Consider the following 20,567-nt stretch of genomic DNA (forward strand, 5'->3'; position numbering starts at 1 on the left):
AAATTTCAGTACTCAATACGGGGTAAAAGATATGGCAGAATACAAAGAAATATTCACACATCAATGTGCAAGGTGGCATGATACACTATGGCACATTGTATACCAGTGTGTAGAACAACACCACTTCACTGCACTACTATGCTACACTGCTATTGATACTTTACACAACTATTTACACTATATTTACACATATTCACACATTCCCTCTTTTTTTGCTGTTGGTGTCGTGCTCTAGCTTTTTGAGCTCCAAAGGCCGGCACCTCCCCTCAAGGTCCAGCACCTTTTCCTCTGAGCACTCCACCTCTTTATGGGCGTACAGCAAATTCTTGGTACCAGCAGCTACATAACCAAGTTGATGTGCTAAGGCAGCATATTTGCCAAGTGTATCAGCAGCAGCTTGCATCACCTTGGCTGTTGCTTCTGCTACTCAAGTTGCTGTAGCCAGATCGGCCTCAGCACCCCTTGGTCTCTTTTTCAAGGTGGCTGCCTTGAGTTCAATGTTTTGACGATTCAACTAGAAGACTTATTGCATTTATAGTGCGTGCTTACATGACCGTGACTGTTGCGAAGAGGCTGGCCACTCCCTGTTGTCATGTGTGGACTGTGACAGCTGCTCCTTGCTTTTTGGCGATTCCAGCTGCCCCACGGGTGAATGTTCAGGCAGCAGCTGCACTGTTCTCGTATGTCACCACGTCAATGTCCTTCAACGTGAACAACACTTTGGCAGGGTCGGCCTCGCTACGATCCTCCAAGTACACATCAGTGGAGCTGCTCACTGGGAGGTTCACCTCTGAGGCCTGGTGAGCGACTCTTGTGTTGGCTCTAAAGCTTGTGTAGCATCACTCTGCAAAGGCACGCGGCACTGATGAGTCACTTGTACCGAGTTAACATCAGGCTGTGTCGTGCAAGATACCTCTGCAGTTGCACCCACAGCAGTGCTTTGATTGAGACTTGACTGCTCGTGTGATCACATTCACGTTTCATGCTATTTCTACCCGTTTCTGCGTGTAGACACTTTTTATTGCCATAAAACATTTGAAATGAGCATTTCAAAATGCCCTCAAAGGCATTGCAGACCGGCTCAAGTGCCATCTGATGCTGCATGTTGCATGAGCACAATGAAAGGCTGTGGCAGCAAAGTACAGCCATGTGCTACTTGCTTTGGCTTTATGCCCATCATTGTGTCTCGCGCTGCGCTTTTGTCAAGGGACACTGAAGAAAATTGATGTTCATCTTCAGTAATCCTTCAACTGCTGGACGATGACAAACATGGCACTAACGCTGAAAACTGAGCTTTTTTTTGCATCTGATGAAGCAGTAAAAACAGCATCAGCAGGTGCTGCCACCACTGGTCCTTCTTGTAAGCATACTGCTGCGGCATGTCGAGACAGTTTGCAGACAGAGGTTCCCAAGCTTGAGCTGCACTGTAATTCACATAGAAGCAGTCATTACGAACTCATGTTTTTTTTTGTACTGACGTCACAAGTTTGCTTTCAGTGTTGGAGAGAGCGATGAATTTTTAATTTGATTTTTCTTGGCGATTACAGCAATTTTTACACAAAACAACCCACATACAGCTTCAAAAAGATGCAAAACCAATTTTTAGTAAGAAATGTTGCACACAGTTGTGCTCAGTATCCCTTTAAGTTGTACGATGACATAGTGCATAGATAAAACCTTTACTTACACTGTTAAATTGATGCCGGCAGGGATGTCTTCAAGCACCCATGGGGTTGTCCTCGCCAAGCCCTTTGTGGACAGCTTTCAGCACAGCATCCAGCTCATTTTCGTTGCGGCCAGCACCTATGTTCAGATATTTATGAAGTTCATGTGATTTTTTTCTCGACAGCAAATGTCATGTAGTCAAATTATGCATTACAAAACTAATCACAGAGCCATACAACTTTGAGATGGCACATCCCAGTAAGGGTGCTTTCGTGGCTGTACTGCTTGCAATAGATGCACTAGCAAAATATGAAGACCAGTTTATACACTGTTCACAAAGGCAGCTGAGATACTGTTGCTGTATCAGGATGACCATTGCTTTGCAGTTGTTTACATTGATGTGCAAGATCCTTCATCCGTACTGACAACAATAAAGCACTTGCACATTTTTTGTGTTATGACGGCCTGTAAGCAGTTCTGCCTGCATACTTGTGCAGCTGCTTGCAAAATAATTTCACTTTATCCAAGCAGCACCTTCCACCTTCCCTAAACATGTTTTTGCTATGTAGTATGTGCTCTTCACTGGTCACCATTGTGTAGTATCAGCTGCAGAACAGAGTATCGCTGTGCCTGCTGTTTACAAGTCTCATTCTGTATGTCTTGATTGGGCACTGTTTTGCTTCCATGAAATAGAACATTTTTTACTGATAGACAATCTTCCTGTTTTCATGTTGCATGGGTACTGTGTACAAAGCAAGTTTGCATTCAAACATGCTGGTCACATGCTTATATTAAACCACTACAAAGCCTACTCGTCGCACTCTTCTGATTTTGGGTGCCGTTGCATTGAAAAGCTGGGTACAGGAGCTTAAAACATCACGCAGAGGGAGAAATAACAAGGATGCAGGAGAAACGAAAATACAGTATATACTCACATTATTCGTGCACCGCTAAATTATTACCATTTATAAAAAGTTTTACTAGCACATTTTACTCTCCCTGCTGTGCCAGACCATTACCAGCAAGCACGTGGGTGCGCCCAACAGGGGCTTGAAAGCATCAGTGCAGCTGCATCGTTGTCTGCAGCTGCAGAGCCGAGGGGACGAGCTGCGCGCCGTTTATCAGGCTCGCTCATGCTACCAATCGCTTTCCTAGCTGAAAAGTTGAGAAAGCGCATTGCAGCTACCTCTGGTGCACATCGTAATGTGAAACTACCCAATTTTTGCTGCTTGGTTTCCTGCCAGTCGGATGGGCAGCATGGGAAGGCACTATTCGATCACCTTGTGACTCCATTTGCCTCTTGCTGGCTTCGCAACTATATCGTTTGCACATTTACTGCTTGCACCTGTGCATGCACTGCCAAGCCATTCTGCAGAGAACTGCACAACATGGGGTGGGAAGGAGTACAAGTCCTATACTTCGAGTCAATTTTTTTTTTGGACAGCAAGGAAGGCAAGTTGGGGGAGTGGATGTTTAGGCGGCAGTATACAGTATATAGAGTGCGTTGTGACCTTTCTATACTTTTACAGGATGTGTTCGTAGAATATCCGTGCAATTTCTGCACCTATTTTTTCTTGCCTTAATTTTAAAAAAAAGGTGCGCAACTTACACCAGTAGCTACGTTAATTGATGTAGTAATTGAGCTGAGTGCATTATGTATACAAAAGGAGAGTGCACATTACTTATGTGTTTTATGAACAGAAAAAAAAAAGGATTTCAATGAAAACTTGTGGAAGTTCCCTCTGACCAGTGAAGCAGGCTAGAAACCATGAAAACATGTGGTGTCTGCTTTCTAAAGCCTGCATTCGATAATTCAATCGGAAAGCACACACGCCGAGAACATTGTCAGCTCCTAGTATGTGGACAATGCAGAATTTACACATTATGTTTGGCGCACTTTGTCCTCGGAACAATTACCGGGCCTTAAAAAGTATGAGCACACAGTTGTAAGACGCCGCCAAATGATTTAAAATGCCCTTCACACGCTAGGCCAGACTCCGAAAACATCGGCCGAGTTGAACTTTCTTTGTTCAACTCAGAGCCCGTGATCTAAACACTGCCCACAAACACAAAGTTTACGCTCATGTATTTCATAGATAAAAATGACGAGTGGATGACATGCCATGCTGCCTAATGCGGGAAACTGTAGGATGGCATGTGGCATCTTTGCACGCTGGTGAAGTAGCGACAGAAACACAGCAAAATTCTGACACTCCTTTCCTGAGTTACTGAACGCTACAACTTCCATCAGCGTTTCGCAATCCAGCTGTCGCTGAATTTTCTATATACGCAACAGTAAATGTGCGATGGTTTTTTTGCTGCTCTGACTGCACCTTTTGCTGCATCGCTTGTCTGTACTAACTCTGTGCTGTGTCGTCTACACACATCTGGCACTTCAAGTACCCACAGTGCCAATTAAGCGGTTCATAGAAACAATATTCACCAGTTTCACGCTCCTGTTGCCGTGCTTGCTGCAGCGTCAACTTGAGTTGGTGTTTCAAGTTTTGCCATTACTTTCTTAAATCTTTTTCTTGTGTTACAGATATGCCGTGAATTTAAAATTTTGACAATTTTGGCCCACACCTCTGATCGTTCCTTTTTGGTGAAGATCTACTTGAATGATGAAAATATAGCTCTCTGCACTCTCGAATAAAATTTATCAGGTCTAATTTTTCACCTTCACCCCTTTTGCCCACTTACTCTCTGGTGGACAGGGTAAAAGGTGATGGCAGTATGAACAACGAATACGAACGCACGGGCTGGCGGCGTGCTGCGTTCCCTGTTCATGCACGAAGATTCCCCAGCTTAGGTACACAGTGTCCCCATCCTAGTGTTGGTTCTGGCTACCAAACAAGTCTAATCTTGTATGCTGTCTACGATAAGACTGGACAGTCAAGTCCATACTTATTTTACACCACAGACTATTTCAGAGTCGAAATAAGATTAGTTGAATTAGATTAGACTATGCCTAGTCTTCTCTTTGCAGCTTTTAGGCTACCTCCATTGTTTAGAGCATGCTCAATTCTCTCCATAATAAACTTCCTCATTTCAGCTACCTTGTGCTTATTTGTCAGCTCTGCCAGTTCTAATGCTCTGGCGTTTCTTAGATCTTTCGTCTCCTGAGATAGCTTCCAGGTATCATGTCGAACCATCCGACTGCCTACTCCTGCGCACTTCGCAATAATATGTGACATTATCATTCATTCTTAGAACATTTAGATCGTCTCCTTCAGTTAAAGCCGAATATCTGTTCTGCATTGATATCTTTAATTCCCCTATTTTCCCTCTTCCTGCTAACTTGTTACTGGGCCTCCGCTTCTTTAGTTTCTTCCGTTCCCTCTTCAAGCCTAAGCTAAGTATACTCCGTTTCATACATAGCAGTCAACGCAGCCAAGGCTGCGGCGCTTGTTCTCGCTCCTTGTCCGCATCGTAATGTAGTGCGTCAAAAGTAAAAATCGCAATGAACTCAAAATTAAAGTAAATGTTGGTTGATATTGCAGTATAATGATAACGGTGTTTTATTTTGCAAAAAGATTGCTTTTTATTTCATGTTCTACAAAACAGAGTGCCTTAGTTTTTTGGGTTTTTTTTCCAGTCCCTCCTGTATCAGGTTTTCGCAGCTAGGCCGGCCGCGCAGGCCGGCCGGTCAAGTCATCTGCTTCAGTGGTTCACCTGAAGCCTTTCCTTCCTCCGAGACCTGGTGCACTGTTCTCTTTTCTGTAAAAATCACCGACCGTACAACCGCTGTAGGCCACTCACATGATACGCGTAGCAAATGTTATATATACCATTCCATAACCTACAGCACCAGTTTCTACACCCTTGTGAGTTGTGGCAGCAGTGAAAAACAACGATAGTAGATTACGATCGAGCAAATGGACAACTTTAGTTACAAAGATGATATTTACAAAGATTAAAAACACGAGAGCGGATGTCAACAATTAAATGCCAGCCACAACGTTCACTCACGCTGCGCTTACATCTCATTGGTGCGTAAGAAGCCCAAATTTTTACTCATTTATATTGTTACCGCGAGAGGACGATGACGAGCTACTGTGTGGAGAATGAATAGCGAGCTTCGTCAACCTCTTTGTGCGCCCTATTCAGGAGCCAAGGACACCTCGTCGTCGGCTTCTCACAATAACAATGTCAACTGCAGCGGCAAGTGCGCTAATATACGACACCATTTGTTGCATTCGATGACCTGCGCAGCGGAATCTCTGCTCACGGCCCAAATACACAGCTTTCCACAATCCTCATCTCACCGCACTAGCTCACACCCGTAACACACCGAATCCGACATCTAATACAAAACATTACTACGAACGGAAGCACTTCAAAGAATTTTCCTTGTGACAACAGCTCAAAAGTGGAGACTTCCCGAATCAGACGCCGCTCACTTTAAAGCCGCCGAGTACGCCGATCAATGCCGGGTTGTCGCTAGCCGAGGCCGCTCGGAATAATCGACGCCGCACTGAATTCTACCAACACAATTAATGATTCATTGTGTAACGCATGCAAAAGAGTCACTGAACGCCCGAGAACAGCACTTAGCAATCATGTCCATCGCCAATACACTACACTGGTTTTTCCCTTCGAAACAAGTAAGCAGCGCAAGTAAATAGCGCAGTGTTTTTCAGTGTAGACATTAGAGTTTGACAGTTTCGACTTTCTACCTAATTTCCTCAGTAATCGCACGGCCCATCTCTCATTCGGCCCGCATTCCTTAAACGACATCAACATCGGAGCACGAGGCACCCCACAGGGAGCGGTCCTCACCCCGACCCTCTTTAACATAGTCATGATGGGATTACCTAAATTACTCAAGTCGATACCCAACCTACACTTCAGCTTCTATGCCGATGACATTACACTATGGGCATGCCGAGGTAGCGACGCGGAGATAGAACACTGCTTACAAACAGCACTAAATATCATTTGCACGTACGTCCATGATAGAAGGCTCTCATGCTCCCCCACGAAATCGCAACTTTTCATATACAAACCCCACCGAATGTCTGGCACACCACCGAATATTCAGCTCGTTTTGGGCAAGGAACCGATTCCCACAGTGCCAAAGGTTCGCATACTGGGAATGTTTCTCACTACTTCTGGCTCTCACACTGACACGATCCAAGCGCTACAAACGCACACACAACAAGCCACTAGGCTCATCAAACGTGTGGCACACAGAAAATCGGGCCTACGGGAACCAAACACGCTTCGACTAACACAGGCTTACATCACCAGTAGAATAACATATGCACTACCGTATCTGCCCCTCTTAGCGAAAGATAGAGAACGCCTAGACGGCCTCATTCGGAGCAGTACGCGCACAGCTTTACGCCTTCCCCCATGCACTTCCACAGAGCGCCTTCTTCGACTAGGAATACATAACATTTTCGAGGAACTCTGTGAGGCCACCAAAACGGCACAACTAGCCAGACTCACACGCACCCCCGCAGGACGAGCTCTTCTGCAGTCTCTTCGCATATCGCCTGTCGGTGTTATACCCGGCACTGACACAATCCCCACTCCCATAAGAGCTGCAGTTCAGATACCCCCCCTCCCTAAACACATGCACCCGGAGCGCGATAAAAAGCGCAGAGAGGCCCGGGCCTTAGCACTACACAGAGCTTACGGTGAGGATCCCAATGTAGCATATACTGATGCCTCGCTCTATGCATCAGGCGCACGGGCAGCTATAGTGGCTGTTCGCAGTGACGGCCGCCCCATCACGGCAGGAACCATTCTTACCTCATCCATAACCACGGCAGAGGAAGCGGCTATCGCTCTAGCCATCTCCTCTTCAGCCGCTACCAAAATTATATCCGATTCGCAAACAGCAATCCTAAATTATAGCACTGGTCGTATCTCTCGGCAAGCCAGCAGCATACTCCGACGCTGGAATCCCTACAGAACCGTAACGCTCATCTGGGCGCCAGCACATGCCGGACTACCCGGAAACGAGGTGGCGCATGCCCTCGCCCGAGATCTTACCCTCCGGGCGGGTGAGCACACCGCCTCCTCCGTCGAAGGGGAGTGCCTGTTAAATTTCAGTGACATCCTACAACACTATCGTTCCAACAGACAGATATACGCACCTCCTCACCCTTCGCTATCAACCACGCAATCAACTTTCTGGCGCAGGCTTCAAACTCGCACACTCCCATACCCGACAGTCATGTACGGACGCTTCCCTGACCTATTCTCCTCCTCCTGTCGACTATGTGGCAAACCAGGCGACTTTCTGCATGTTCTGCTCACCTGTTCCACTTACCCGCACCCCCCTCCCCCAGAGGTGGCACTCACTTACTGGGAACAGCTGATGTCCAGTTCAGCACTCCAAGACCAACGACTCGCCATCACCAGTGCCTCTAACAGGCTGGCCCTCCAGGGTCTGGCACACCATTTGTAAGGGAGGAACCCACTGTGTGGGCCACTCCCGCAGGCCATGAGGGGGGCTCTGCTACCCACATGTAATTTGTCATGGCCAATAAAGTTTACACCACCACCACCAAGCGACGTTCACAGTTGGCGACCGCGCCATACAGCTCGACAGTTCGGTACGGCCTCTCGCCACAATACATCCTTGCACAGCACGTCAGGTGACTGCACAGACGACCTGTCTCATCGTGGTGCTCTCGAAAGTCGCTCACCTCTCGCAGTTCGAGGTAACAAAAGACAGACACATGCGACGACTTGCGAAAAGCCGAACAACACCGGCGGCACCGCCATTATCGCGCTGCATGAACCCCACGGATTGATGATTTCTGCTTAGAGAAAGATATAATTTTCTCCATGCGACCCATCTGCGAGCGAAGGAATTGCAGTGGGAGAGTAGTTAGCGCCCCTATGCGGCTAATTCCTAATATAGTGATCATCACTGCTGCTGCTGCCAAGCATGGAGGAAGGAAAACTCTCTTCTTTCCTTCCTCGATGGCGAACACCAAGAATCGGGCCCTAAGAAAGAGCTCTGCGCAGAGTAGCGAGTTTTGCGATTAATTTCGGCCGGAGCCACACCTTCGGCTATCATCATCATCATGTATCACAGGTCACAGGTAGCACAGGTCTGGGCGCGCGGCCGTTGCGCGCGCTGATGTTCTTTTGGAATTCTTTTGAGCCTTGGCTTGGCAGCGCACATTCAGTGCCACCTCTTATGCTTGGCTGAGGAGAACGAACAGAGGCTGACCTGGCAGCAAGGCGTTCCTATCAGCGTGTCAGGTAAACCTCCTTATAGCTACAATATATAGCGACCACAATGTGAGGGCGGCTGCTTAGAATTGTGCCATGATACCTTTTACTATGCCTTGTATTCTAGCTCCACTCAGGCATTTCGATTAGCCTTGTTCCGCTGCTACAGTGAGCTCCGGTTATGACTGCCATAAATCGAGAATGGAGACGAAGGGCAGAGCCCTTCAAGCGGGCGTCCAAGCCGTGCGGTCGGTCTCGTACCACGAGCCAGGTAAGTCGTGAACCCAACGGGCCTTAAGAGCATGATATTCTGGCTGGACGGTTCTGAAAACTGTTGCCACCCATCTTTCTTAGCGTCTGGCGTCGGTCGTCGTCTCCGATCAGGTGGGCTCCAGCTGCGACCCTTCAGCACTCGGTTTCACCGCAAGACATCGATCTACGCCGACTACATGCGCTGCGAGAACTGCATCCCTTAGAGGTAAGTTGGGTTTTTGTTAGTAATGGCACATCATTCGTTTGTACTCGTTTGTAATATTGAGTCTGTCTGGTGGTCGACAGTAGGTGCATGCAAGGAAAGGCGTAGCGCTGGACGACTGTTGCGTAAATCAGAGTAAAGAAAAAAAATTCTCTCGGCTTAACGGCACGTTTGTTCAGGCTCAAATTTCGCACATTGCTTGCATTTGGTGGTCAATATTGTTTTGTGCTATATTTGGGCGGTGTCCTTGCCTGATTCGATGTGAATTATTTGGAAATCCCCACCGTCGCGAACCAAAAACCGAAAGACTTCGCAGCAGTGGTATCCGTGGCGCCATCTCGCACCCACCGGAGAAGCGAGCCCTCTACCGGGGAGGGTGGGGGAGGGTAGCGCGGTTGCTTTGAAATAACTTTCTTGACTACTGTATCAATGTTGGACGCAGTAAACATTGTCTGCGCGAGGTTGCCGCAAGTTCAAAGAGTTCGATTTTTGTCTATCGCAGAAAGCGTTCCAATCTTCATTCTCGTCGTCTGCTTTTGTTTTTCTGCCAATGACTGCGATATGACGATGTCGAACTTTAAATGCAATAAATGTTCATGGCATTTTCAGGTGAGACTAAGAGCAGCTGCTGCGCCACGCCGTCTGCGTTGCTAATGTGTTGTTCTGGGTTATTTGTAGAGGGTAAGGGTGCGGAGCAGCGGTGCTGCGCGAGCTGTCGCCAGACAGGACTGGGGTGACCCTGAACAGGCCCGTTTATGGGGCAGTGCTTGAGGCAGTGTTGAGCTCAGCATTCGATGTGGCCGCCGTTTGCTTCAATGCATTTCTCAAAGCGCTTGAAGCATCCGTTGAAAGCGTTCTCCCGCATGGTGTCGTCAGTTCGGGTGAACGCAGCCTCAATGCACACTTTCACCTCGTGAACAGTGCTGAGTGTCCCTGTGCTGTACACGATGGATTTTACAAAACCCCACACGAAAAAATCGCAGGGTGTCAGGTCAGGTGAGCGTGGACGCCAGGACATATTTGGGGATCCGCGACCCATCCATCATTCCGGAAAATTTGGATCCAGCCAGTCGCGAACCTTCGCCAGATAATGTGCTGGTGCGCCGTCATGTTGAAAAACCCAGATTTATTTCTGCATATGGTTCGCGTTGAGTTCCGCCAGGAACGCGAACCATTGGGTGGGGACGCAGCGTTATGTCTGCCGTAGAGACACTATAACGGCACTGCGTCAGGGATAGAGTAGTGGAGGCTGGTCCGGGAAGCACTGGAGGCAGAGCCGAGAAGAGAGGCAGGGCCTCTCTTCTCGGCTCTGCCTCCAGTGCTTCTCGGACCAGTGCCTCTCTTCTCGGCACGCACGCACGCACAGGGAGGAGGAGGTGAAGCTACGAGCACCACGGCTGGGGTCGAAGTGGCCGGCCGGCAATGCACGGAGCGCGGCCCGGCGGCGCGCGAACCCGTTGGAGGCGCAGGCTATGGCGCTCTGGACGATATGAAGGCGGCGCTGAACTTTGCGTGTAGATTGGCGCATCGACAAATGCAACAAGTGCCTGTAGAGCGTTGCCCACTGTAGCTGGTGAGCTCATTGGGAACGAAAGGTGTTCCAGCACCGCACACTCGCACAACGAGAGTCTCTGTGCAGTCACCGTGATGTTTGGCGATGGTGGCGATTCTTTCGGTTTCGCCGTCAAGTTTGGCCACCTCAGTTCACCAGGTGTGTGCAGCCCGAAGTATTTAGCCTGGCTTCGCCAAGGGGACTCCCTCGGGGCAAAGCTGCGGTGTGCGACTACGCGCAGCAGCTGGACGCCGGTGCACGAGAGGGGCCTCGGTTGTGGACGGAGTCAGTTCTAGCCCAATGTTTTTCAAAGGGACAGCGACAGCACCCAAGGCGTCCTGCAGAGCTTTGCGTGCTTTCGAAGTGACGAAAAGCGCGACGTCATTAGCGTATATATGGCGACGCGCGCTTCAGGTGAGGCGGCCAGGCACACTGTGGCAGTCGAGAAAGGGCCATGCTGAAGAGATGAGGGCTGATTGCACTGCCCTGCGGTATACGACGCACTCCACGCCGTGCGGAGCAGAAGTGCTGCAAGGCGAAAGCGTTTCCTGGCGCAGTGTTTGTTTTTATTTATTTTTATATATTTTAGTTTTGTTTTTATTTCATTTTTTATTTTTGTTTCTTTTCGTATTTTTATTTTCCATAATTTATTGCCTTTATTTTGTTCTGTGTTTTTGTTTATTTTCTTATTTTTAGTGCTTTTATTTTTCTTTTATTTTTGTTCCTTCTTTTTGTGAAACCCATGCATTCACTAGATGCGCCTTTATTCATGCTCAAACCTTGAGCCTTCTTGGCGGAGTGGTAGTGTCTCCGCTTCAAATGCCAAAGGCCCTGGTTCGATTCCCAGCCTCGACGCAGTTTCTTTTTAAGTAGTGACGCCAAACACGGACAAATCTGCCGACACGGCTGCTAACGACAGTATAAAGGCTTTCGCCTTAATACTCAGAAGCATGTAGTTGGGCTTGTTTTGCATGTCGGAAAACACGGACAAATTTGCCGACACGGCTGCTAACGACAGTATGAAGCATTAATGGCTTTCGCCTTAAAACACCTGACGTATGTCACACACTCCGAGCGCGCACAGGACTTCGATGATGACCTCGCGAGGTAGGCGTGAGGTGAGTTAGCCATGGTTATGGCTGAGTGATTGCTGAGCGGCGAGAGCCGCAGCGCAGAGTTCTAGTGCGGGTGAAGTGGGCGGGAGTGCGTCCATGGGGGCGGTTGGCGAGCGCCGCGATAACGACGTCGCGCTCACCCGGGGGGGGCTGCGCCGCAATGTGCGGCCCTCCACGGCATCTCTGCGTAGAACTTCTTGTTGGGCAAGTTGGTGCATTGCTTTGAAGGAACCAAGTTGCGCTATAAAAAAGACAGCCACAGGAAAAAGCCAAGGAGACCGACAGAGCGCTCTGTCGGTTCAAAGCATCTCTGTATGAGCGGGTGCCGCGCGTTGACTGAGGCACTGGGGCTTCTGTCAGGCTTTCGGAGTTGTGTGCAGCTTCGCGGGGCTCTATGGTGCCTTCTTGCGGTGGGTTGCTTGCGCCAGACTTCTGTTTTGAGCTTCGAGTGCAGCTCACTGCTGCCTGGACATGTACTTCCCAGAAGTTGCCAGGGTAACGCGATGCGACGCTCTTCTTGCCAGCGAGGGCCGCGAGGCTCGGTGCAGGCGTGTGCACCGCGGCAGTTAACGTAGCCAGCCTTCTCAGCTTCACATCGCGATGCATGGTGGTCATTTCCGCATCGCAGGCAGCGCGGTTTGGTTTTGTAGGCAGCGGTGGCGTGTCCAAATATGCCGCAACTGAAGGCATTGAAGAGGACGGGGAAGGCGAGCCTGTACTTGTCGTCGTAACTTGAACAAAGCCACTTCCTGCGGTGGCCTGGTGCCAGCGAATCGGAGTATGACATCGTTTCCTCTGCGGGAGCACCCGAGAACGGGAACCTTGCTCTCGATTCCGGCAATTGTGTCTTCTTCTGTGAAAGCGCGGTCAACCCTGAATAGGCGGCCGGAGCATGTGTGTCCGCAAGCTTCTAGGGCACGCACCTTTACGTCACAAATAGTGTCGAATGCGAGAAGGTGCGGGGGTTCAGCTGTGGTATTATATTATCCGCAGCAATATATAACATTGCGCTGCTGGTGAACTCGTACAGTTTTGACAGCGGGTTCTTTGCTCAAGACTGCGGCAACAGCATCCCTCGAAATGGACAGGAGGTTGGCCTTGCTGCCCGCAGGGTAGCAGAGGATGGTTGCGATTCTCGATTTTGTTTTGACTTGCTGCGAGCGTGCAGAGAAGCGGGCGGCAGACGGGCCGAGGTCGCTCGTAGCAGACGACGCAGGAGCGGGCGGAGCCGATTGGGCCGCCGCGGACTTGCCGGGAGGAGGGGCTTGCTTTGCGCTTGCTCCGGTTGGGGCCGCCTTGTGAGAGGAAGGGGCGCGGCGGCGGGGTTTTGCGCTTGGCTTTTTCTTTGCATAATCACGCGTAGTGCGTGAATAATCAGCTTCCGTGAATGCATCGCTGATAAGCTGGGCAGGGCGATGTGCGGTTTCACTGACGGCAGACTCAGCGATGTCGGGGGTTGCGGGGAGGTGGTCAAATTCATTTCCTGTGCTTGCGGCAGATTCTTCCACAGTTCCAGTTTTGCTGGAGTGCTCGGGAGCGTGCCGCCGGCTGTTGTGGTCAGGGCTGGTTTGTGTAGCACTCTCCATGACAAGTTCAAGCGTGTCTGTGCTCAGTGGGAACGTTTCTTGAACTGCCTCATCAACGCAGGCATCTTGCTCGATGGCTTCGGCGCAGCATGTAGCAGGAAGGTTGGTTGTCAGGGCGTTTCCTGAAGCCAGAGTTGTGTGGTTGTCAGGGGTGCTACTGTCGTAGCGACGTAGGGTAGGCGGCTCTGGTGTAAGAGGCGCTGTGAAGACAGGTTCACTGCTGACAGTGCCATGAGTGTCTGTTGTGAGGTCCAGGGGGCCCTTGGACTCGCAGGCTGACGATTCGTCGCTTGATACGTGTTCTGGCGTTACTCGCTTGAGGTTGTTCTCATCTTGCTCCTTTCCGTGCAGAACGGGCCTTTCGGTGGCAGTGATGAGGCGCCTGGCTTCTTCGTGGCTCTTAATGTTTGCGTTTGCTTCTAGCTTGCGCAGTGTGCGGGAACAACCTGCGCTGTTGGCGCGCTGATGTCCGCGGAGGCGAGCGCAGACAGTAGATGCGTCTAGCAGGTGTAGTGCGTCTTCCTCCATCGTCTCGTGGAGACGATTCTAAGAGAGAGAAAAAAAAAAAGAAATCCTAGATTAGAACAACAAAAAGCCCCATGGCGGGAAGAATTTACGGGAACTGAAGATGGAGGCTCCAAAGATGCGACTTAGAGACGGACAAAACAAAATTGTTTGGACATGAGTGAGAGGTGCAAAATTACGTGCTCCAATTACGAAATCTAGAGCAGGAAATAGCGACCCGCGTGACGAAGTGGAGGAGGTGCTGACACCGCCTCCATCGCTGTGCGCGCGGAGACAGCGTCGCAGCTTCACTTCTTCGTGGGGGGCATCGCGTGCAGCGTTGCTCGCAGCATTCGCTGTTTCAAGCGCCTTCCCCCTGCTCTGCAGTGCCGAAAGAGCGGATGGAAAGTGAAGATGGCGACATCTAACGGTCAGCGCGAGAGGCTACCATTTACAACGCGCAGAGTTGTCTAATTGCCGATTCGATCGGCGATCCGGAGGAGGTCTCGGATTCAGCGAAGGAGCGCGATAAAATCGCAGCTGAGGATCTGAATCCAAATCGCTCACTGTGACAGTCTTCGGTTTCACGGAGAAAGACAGCTTGCTCTGGATCGCCGATCGGAATGCGCCGCCGCTGGTTCGAATCCCGCTTCGGGCTGAAGCTTTAATCCTGGGCACCTCCTGCTGAGCTTGTTGGTATAATGCTGATTGCTTGTCTGTTTTCTCGTTTGTAGCCTTCGGGCGTTTTGTTTGCTTCAGGAAGATACGATTCGGATGGAAATTTTCGGATTATTTGGTAACATTTCGGCTTCTGCCGAGTCTTCATGTTCGGCGCCAGCTTCGCTGTTTACGTTAGTTGTTCATGTCGGTTTTCGGAAGATGCTCGCCTTAATTCTCCAACAAAGGAAGACAAGTGATCCTTCCTCAATATTCCATACCACGTGAACATCAGCTGAATCGTTTGGATGTGGATCCTAGAGGCTTCGCAATCTGCTGCCGAGTCCGTGTTTGGCGCGTCCATTAAATGCACGCGATGGTGCTCGTGCCCGTTAAACGTGTTTCCGTTGCAATAATTTCATACACTATTGCTCCGCACCGTACCCATACCCTGAAGCTTCTCCGCCTGTAGCGACACGAGCAGAGTCTTCCAAGGTTTCGCTGCAGAGACCTTCGATACTCTTGGTTTCTCGACTGGCGCCGCATTCGCTGAACGGGTTTTGTTCTTCTTTTTCTGCTGGCACGAAGCAACGTCCTCGCATAGGGCTTCCTCCCGCGAGAGATCTAGGAGAGGGAAAGCGTCGCTGTCCGGTGGGCAGCTCGCCGTTCACAAAGCAGTCGTGCCGAGCGTCCTCTGCAGAGCACATTTGCGGGGCCACGAATGAACACAGCGATGCAGTTTGGTCCGCGCTCGACCCTTTTCAGTGCGAAAGCATTGTACGGCTCATCGGCAACGAAACCCAGCGCCGTCTGGAATAAGCGGCACCCCGAAACTCGGTAACGACATGAGTTCATTATATTGGGCATTGACGGAATGATAACGGTACTAAATAAAGGTGAGGGTCATTAATTACATGACCGCGATAATGGCCTTGAGGGTAAAGGCTTTCAGGTTCAAGGCCTTCAGTTCAAAGCCCTTAATGGTGAAGGCCTTTAAGTGAAAGGCCTTCAGGGTATCGATGGCATCATAGGTCTTTGATGTGAATACTCAATTTACAACCCATGTGACCAAAGGAAGCACGTGTGCAACACGTGACATATCATATCGCTATAGTGTAATATCGCGTGATGCGACAGGCCTCATGACATGATGGGAAAGGGAAACAGTAAATGGCAAAGGGCTGCAGCAGTTGGCACCCAAACGCGGAGTGGCCAACGAAAACGAGGGGACACAAATCCGCAAGAAAATGCAAAACAATTCGCAACAGAACTCTCTATGAGACGTTATTGCTTTCGCATTCACAGCAAGTAATATAGTCTTAAGTGCCCGCCGTAACTTTTTGTCCTCTTCACCCAAGCAGCGCAGGTAATGTGTCCAGTACTGGAAATGGATGGTTTCACTCTGGTCCTTCGTAGCGCCGGCCTTTGCCGATACGTTTCCAATATCGGGCCGATTACCTCTGCTGCTCGGGGCAGTCAATACAGGCACAACCGCTGTTGCAGCGAGCATGGGAGCGCGTGGCGCTGTGTAGAGGCAATGCGGTATTAACCCTGTGGCGACAACGGATTGGCACTCCGAAGCCTCAGAAATGGTGCGGTGGCGATGGGTTCCGCTTTCAGATGAGAGTTTGCACTGGGAAAGGGAAGCCAAGAAAATACGAATAGCGCAGCTAAAGCGAAATCGAATACAAAAGGAACTGTAAAAGAATCGAACACATATCGAATATACGTGTCATTATTCGCTACTTGTGCTAATATTCATGCAAAACGAACAGCCGCATGAAACAGCGAGGGGCTCTCTGTGATCGTAGCTGTCGAAAGGCTGAGCGCTATCTCTGATAGGGTACACACAGCAGGAAATGCATATTCACTCTATGACCGTCACATTATACGAAGAGGAAAATTACCCTTTTCTACTGAAGACGACAATGAACAATTTGCCGTAAATATGAGTTGATGTGAGTGACCCGAGTTTGAACCATTGCCTCCGATATTGGGCTCTAAGGCAAGGCTTACGAAAGCTAGCTCAGCCCTGTCGCGTCGCCCAATGTGACAGGTATGCGCATTACGGATTCCGCCACACAAATGGCGCTGTGTACCGGCGGGGAAACCTCCTCCCCGCTGGGAGACAATTTCCCACACAGCGAGGCCGAGCTACGTACGACGTCCCAGTGTGCTCGTGTTTTCAAATCCATTGTCGAAAGACACTACTGCGCGCCGTATTCGAATTTCGTGCCTGTTAATTCAAAACTATCCAAGAACTTGAGGAGGCATTAGATTTGTTTCGAATAATACTGAGCTTGTACTACTTCAGTTGTTCACTGTATGCAACAGAGGGCTTTTAGCTCTTCGAAAATTGCTTATATTCCCCCAGCCCTAAGAACAAACAAAAACAAGAAAATGGGACTACTTGACGGGCGGCAGGAATGGCGTTTCCAGACATTTAGGGCCCCTTAGTGAGTACAGTGCCAGCGGGCCTCTCGTGACCCTGACTTATCCGGGTGTCGCTTCCGCGCTGTGTATACGGTGTGGGTGCTTGTATCACAGGCGTTTTGCCCGTCTTTCACTGTCCGTTCAGAGAGCCCGCTGTTCTCTTTTTTGCATACTGTGCACTGCAACCCGGTGCAGTAGATGTGTCATTACTTTTGGCAGAAATGAAGCACATTATGTTGATCTGCTGCAGTCACTGCAGACACCAGCTCGCAGTTTCAACAAGATTGGTAATCAGTGCATGCGTGTCAATTATTTTTTTTTTTGTGTTAGCGTTTAAAAAAAAAAGAGCTCCCCAGAACGCTCACCAACAACGATGCGTAATTGCATTGCCATTCCTACCGAGTGTTTCGGAATGCAAGCCAGCCAGGCCGACTCCCGTAGAACGTGGGGACGCGAGTGCGTGGACTGTTACGGTGTTGCAAGTTAATTGGTCCTGGTTTTCACAGCGATATGCAGCACTTTCGAACGCGCCTATCGTCATTGTCATCAGCTGTGAGGTGCAACCAGCAGTGAATGCAGCAGGCAGGCCAGCGGCAGCGACACAGCCTGTGTGCTTCAATATCGTATAAGAAAGAATGGAAGGTGCATTTTTGGGTTCTGCAAAGGCGAAAGTGCTGGTGTTCAGTCGTAGTCTACATAGCCGCGTAACTACTCGATGCCCTGATTCCTGTGGTCTCGTCTTTTTTGGTGGCACAGGTTGCATGGTGGTGGCCGGCATTTGAGTTGTGCGATGTTCCTTTCCGAAAACGAACAGGAATTTCAATGCCCGATTAATATTGAGGGGAGCAGGTTGGAGGTTCTCAGCGCGCTGATGGTTTGGTGGAACACTTGTTTAAATATATTCAATGGGAAGCGTAGCCTGCTGCAGTAAAGCGGGGTACTTGAAAGGAAAAATATTCATGCCATACAATTCAGCGCTAGTGTCAACTTTGCACATTCGGACACGTGATCTCACTTGGCTGAAGGCGGGCGGCTAGTGCCGGCTAGGTAAAATTCGAAATAATTCCGGAGCCCTCCACTATGGCACCTCTCTTTCTTCTTTCACTCCCGCCTTCCTTCCTTCACTTAAGGCGCTGTTCGGATGCCCACCGAGATGAGGCATTACTGCGCGATTTCCTTTCCTCAAAAACCAATTGCCAGTTTCCGTATATGGGCTGTCCTTTCATTTTTATGGCGATAGTATTTTAACACCGATCTGTGTTCACCAAAGGCACCTTTTGGCGGGCATCGATGCATATTCGACGTAAAGACTCGCGTCGGCGCTCTATGGCATGCACTGTGCGTACGTTCCCGCAGGCTGGAAAACCTGGCGGACATTCGGTGCGGAGCAAGATAGCGTCGTTCTCAGTCGAGTCCTTCTTCGCGATTCTCCCCTGCCTAACTGTTGCTGAAACAGAATGACTAAGTGCTTAAGCAGTGCTTTCGTTATCCACTCATTTTGTTCCCTGCTCGCTGACTCAGAGAAAAAGCATTGCCTAAAAAATTGAAAAGCACCTGACCAAACGTGCGCCGCTATTCCTCCTAAGGAGATTGAACGAACGTACTTCCTGGAGGATACTTTTGGCTGAGAAAAGAAAATGCCTCTTTCGTATGCTAGCCAGCAAATCTTAAGAGTAAAACCACTTTTGGAGAGCCCACTGGCGAATAAAGTGCAGGAAGTGCGCTTGGGTGCGACGCCGACACTAGCCCTCGAAGAGTAATGCTCAGCAATGAAACGAGTTTTACGAAGCATCCATAGTTCGGTGACATCGAGTGAGAGAACCAGACGCGTCATTGCAAACTCGTGTATTGAAAACAGTAGTATAATCGTTATAAGGCCAAGATACGACCACGCAGAACCACTGCGATGCCACCGTTCTAGCCCTCACGGAATGACGGTTCTCTGTATGTGGCCGTTAGTTTTGCTAGTGCTTCCAAAAAAGCCACCCTTCGTACTTACTGTCACCCGACACTCTATACTTTTTGCGTTTTTTAATTTTAAATACCCGCAGCGACACTATAATGTCGTAGCGTGCGGCACAAAGCTTCACGAAACAACTCCACAGTTTTGCGGCAGATCTTCTGGTATAACACGTTCCGGTCGCTATAATGGTACGCCGAAAAAGTGAATGTTCAAACAAGTCTGTGCTGCAGTGGCTTGGTGGAAGCATCGGTTTCGAATCGTTTCCACAGGAAATGCAGTGCGTTTGATCTAAGTAACTTCAAGCACTAATTCTTATCTGATTCTGATAAATACTAAAGAACATTTTTAGGCGTTGATTTAAAGGGTGCCAGAGAAGTCCTCTTTTCATATTAGCAGTACGGAGAAATCTGTAAAACTTGCCATAACAAACAGAGTAGGAGTAGATTGCATGGCCTCAATTGCGTCAATGTGCACATGGTCAAATCGAAATCTAGATCTGAAACGACCAGCTCCCATAGAGCGATAACTTTACCACCCCTGGAAAATCTCTCCAATGTACGCGCAATTTTTATTGAGCAACCTGTACTTTCTCGCCCTGTTCCAGCACCGGGTCTCGAAGGCTGTGTTCCAGAGGAATGGGCCATCGTGAAGGGGAACTTGGGCGACCATGCTGGGCCCGACTGGACCACCTGGAGGCAGCGAGGGGCCCCTTCTGGGGACGAATCATCGACTACTGTGCCCCATGCTTGGCTTCGGAATCCAGTGCATGCCACGTTGCCCTGCAGCTGTCTCTGTGGAAGGAATTCCCCTTCGGTGGGCATCTTGGACGGCAGCTGTTTCCGGGATCAACCGGGCTGCTCAGCCTGTTCCGCATGAAGGCGACGGCGCTCGTCTGTTCGAGTTAAGCCGATCTCGAATGGACCAAGGCGCAACACTGGCTTCTGCGCACACATCGCTGTGTAATGTCATTTGAAGCACAGTCTGTTATCATCGGGATGTACCCCGACATCTTTTCCCGGATCCTGTATTCGTATAATCACGTTCTACGCACAGGCTTCCTTGAAAGCTTACGCTTGGCCATCCCCGAACTGAAATATTTGGAAAAACTCCAATGCACCTCAAATGAATTTTGCCCTCAAGACGAACGAATATTAAAACTGACGATGATATGCGTAAAGGTGTTGTCTACTTCATTTCTTAATGTACACTTTTACACTTTTTGAGAATAGGCAAATGCCTTCGGCTTTTATAAAAGCCACATGAAAAGAGAAATAAATGCAGTGGAGGCAGGTCGCATTCAAGCGCACTGGTGGCCAATTATGACTACAGACAGCAGAAGATTTCCTCATATACACTACAATAATCAAGGGAAATTACGAAGAAACTGCTTGCAAAACACATTAGGTTCGAACAAAATACAGTT

General features: G+C 49.4%; 1 protein-coding gene and 1 long non-coding RNA gene across 3 annotated transcripts; one reads left to right on the plus strand and one right to left on the minus strand.

Annotated features, from left to right (window-relative positions):
• Positions 1-570: 570 nt before the first annotated feature.
• LOC149357723 (uncharacterized) lies at positions 571-8,395 on the minus strand. The gene is made up of 3 exons (XR_016289926.1): positions 7,982-8,395; positions 1,688-1,803; positions 571-844 (listed from the first exon to the last, which is right to left on the minus strand). It is a non-coding gene; the product is annotated as an uncharacterized LOC149357723 (long non-coding RNA).
• Positions 8,396-8,995: 600 nt separating this feature from the next.
• On the plus strand, positions 8,996-20,321 carry LOC149357724 (uncharacterized). Of its 2 annotated transcripts, none has more exons than XM_089577960.1 (3): positions 8,996-9,130; positions 9,214-9,337; positions 19,749-20,321. In XM_089577960.1, the coding sequence occupies exons 1-3, from the start codon at positions 9,041-9,043 to the stop codon at positions 20,018-20,020; spliced, it is 486 nt and encodes a 161-aa protein (XP_089434086.1). In that variant the 5' UTR covers positions 8,996-9,040; the 3' UTR covers positions 20,021-20,321. The 2 variants fall into 2 exon arrangements, with proteins under 2 accessions (XP_089434086.1, XP_089434087.1); XM_089577961.1 differs by having other exon boundaries at positions 9,244-9,337.
• Positions 20,322-20,567: the final 246 nt, after the last annotated feature.

This window comes from Amblyomma mixtum, chromosome 3 (genome assembly GCF_055824585.1).
Source record: "Amblyomma mixtum isolate Tamu chromosome 3, ASM5582458v1, whole genome shotgun sequence".
NCBI classification, from domain to species: Eukaryota; Metazoa; Arthropoda; class Arachnida; order Ixodida; family Ixodidae; genus Amblyomma; species Amblyomma mixtum.

Excerpts from the sequence above, each read along its gene's own strand:
- LOC149357724 (XM_089577960.1), top strand. The coding sequence starts at position 9,041 with ATGACTGCCATAAATCGAGAATGGAGACGAAGGGCAGAGCCCTTCAAG. Across the intron at positions 9,131-9,213 it reads GGTCTCGTACCACGAGCCAG|CGTCTGGCGTCGGTCGTCGT; the intron begins GTAAGTCGTGAA and ends CATCTTTCTTAG. Across the intron at positions 9,338-19,748 it reads GAGAACTGCATCCCTTAGAG|CACCGGGTCTCGAAGGCTGT; the intron begins GTAAGTTGGGTT and ends GCCCTGTTCCAG.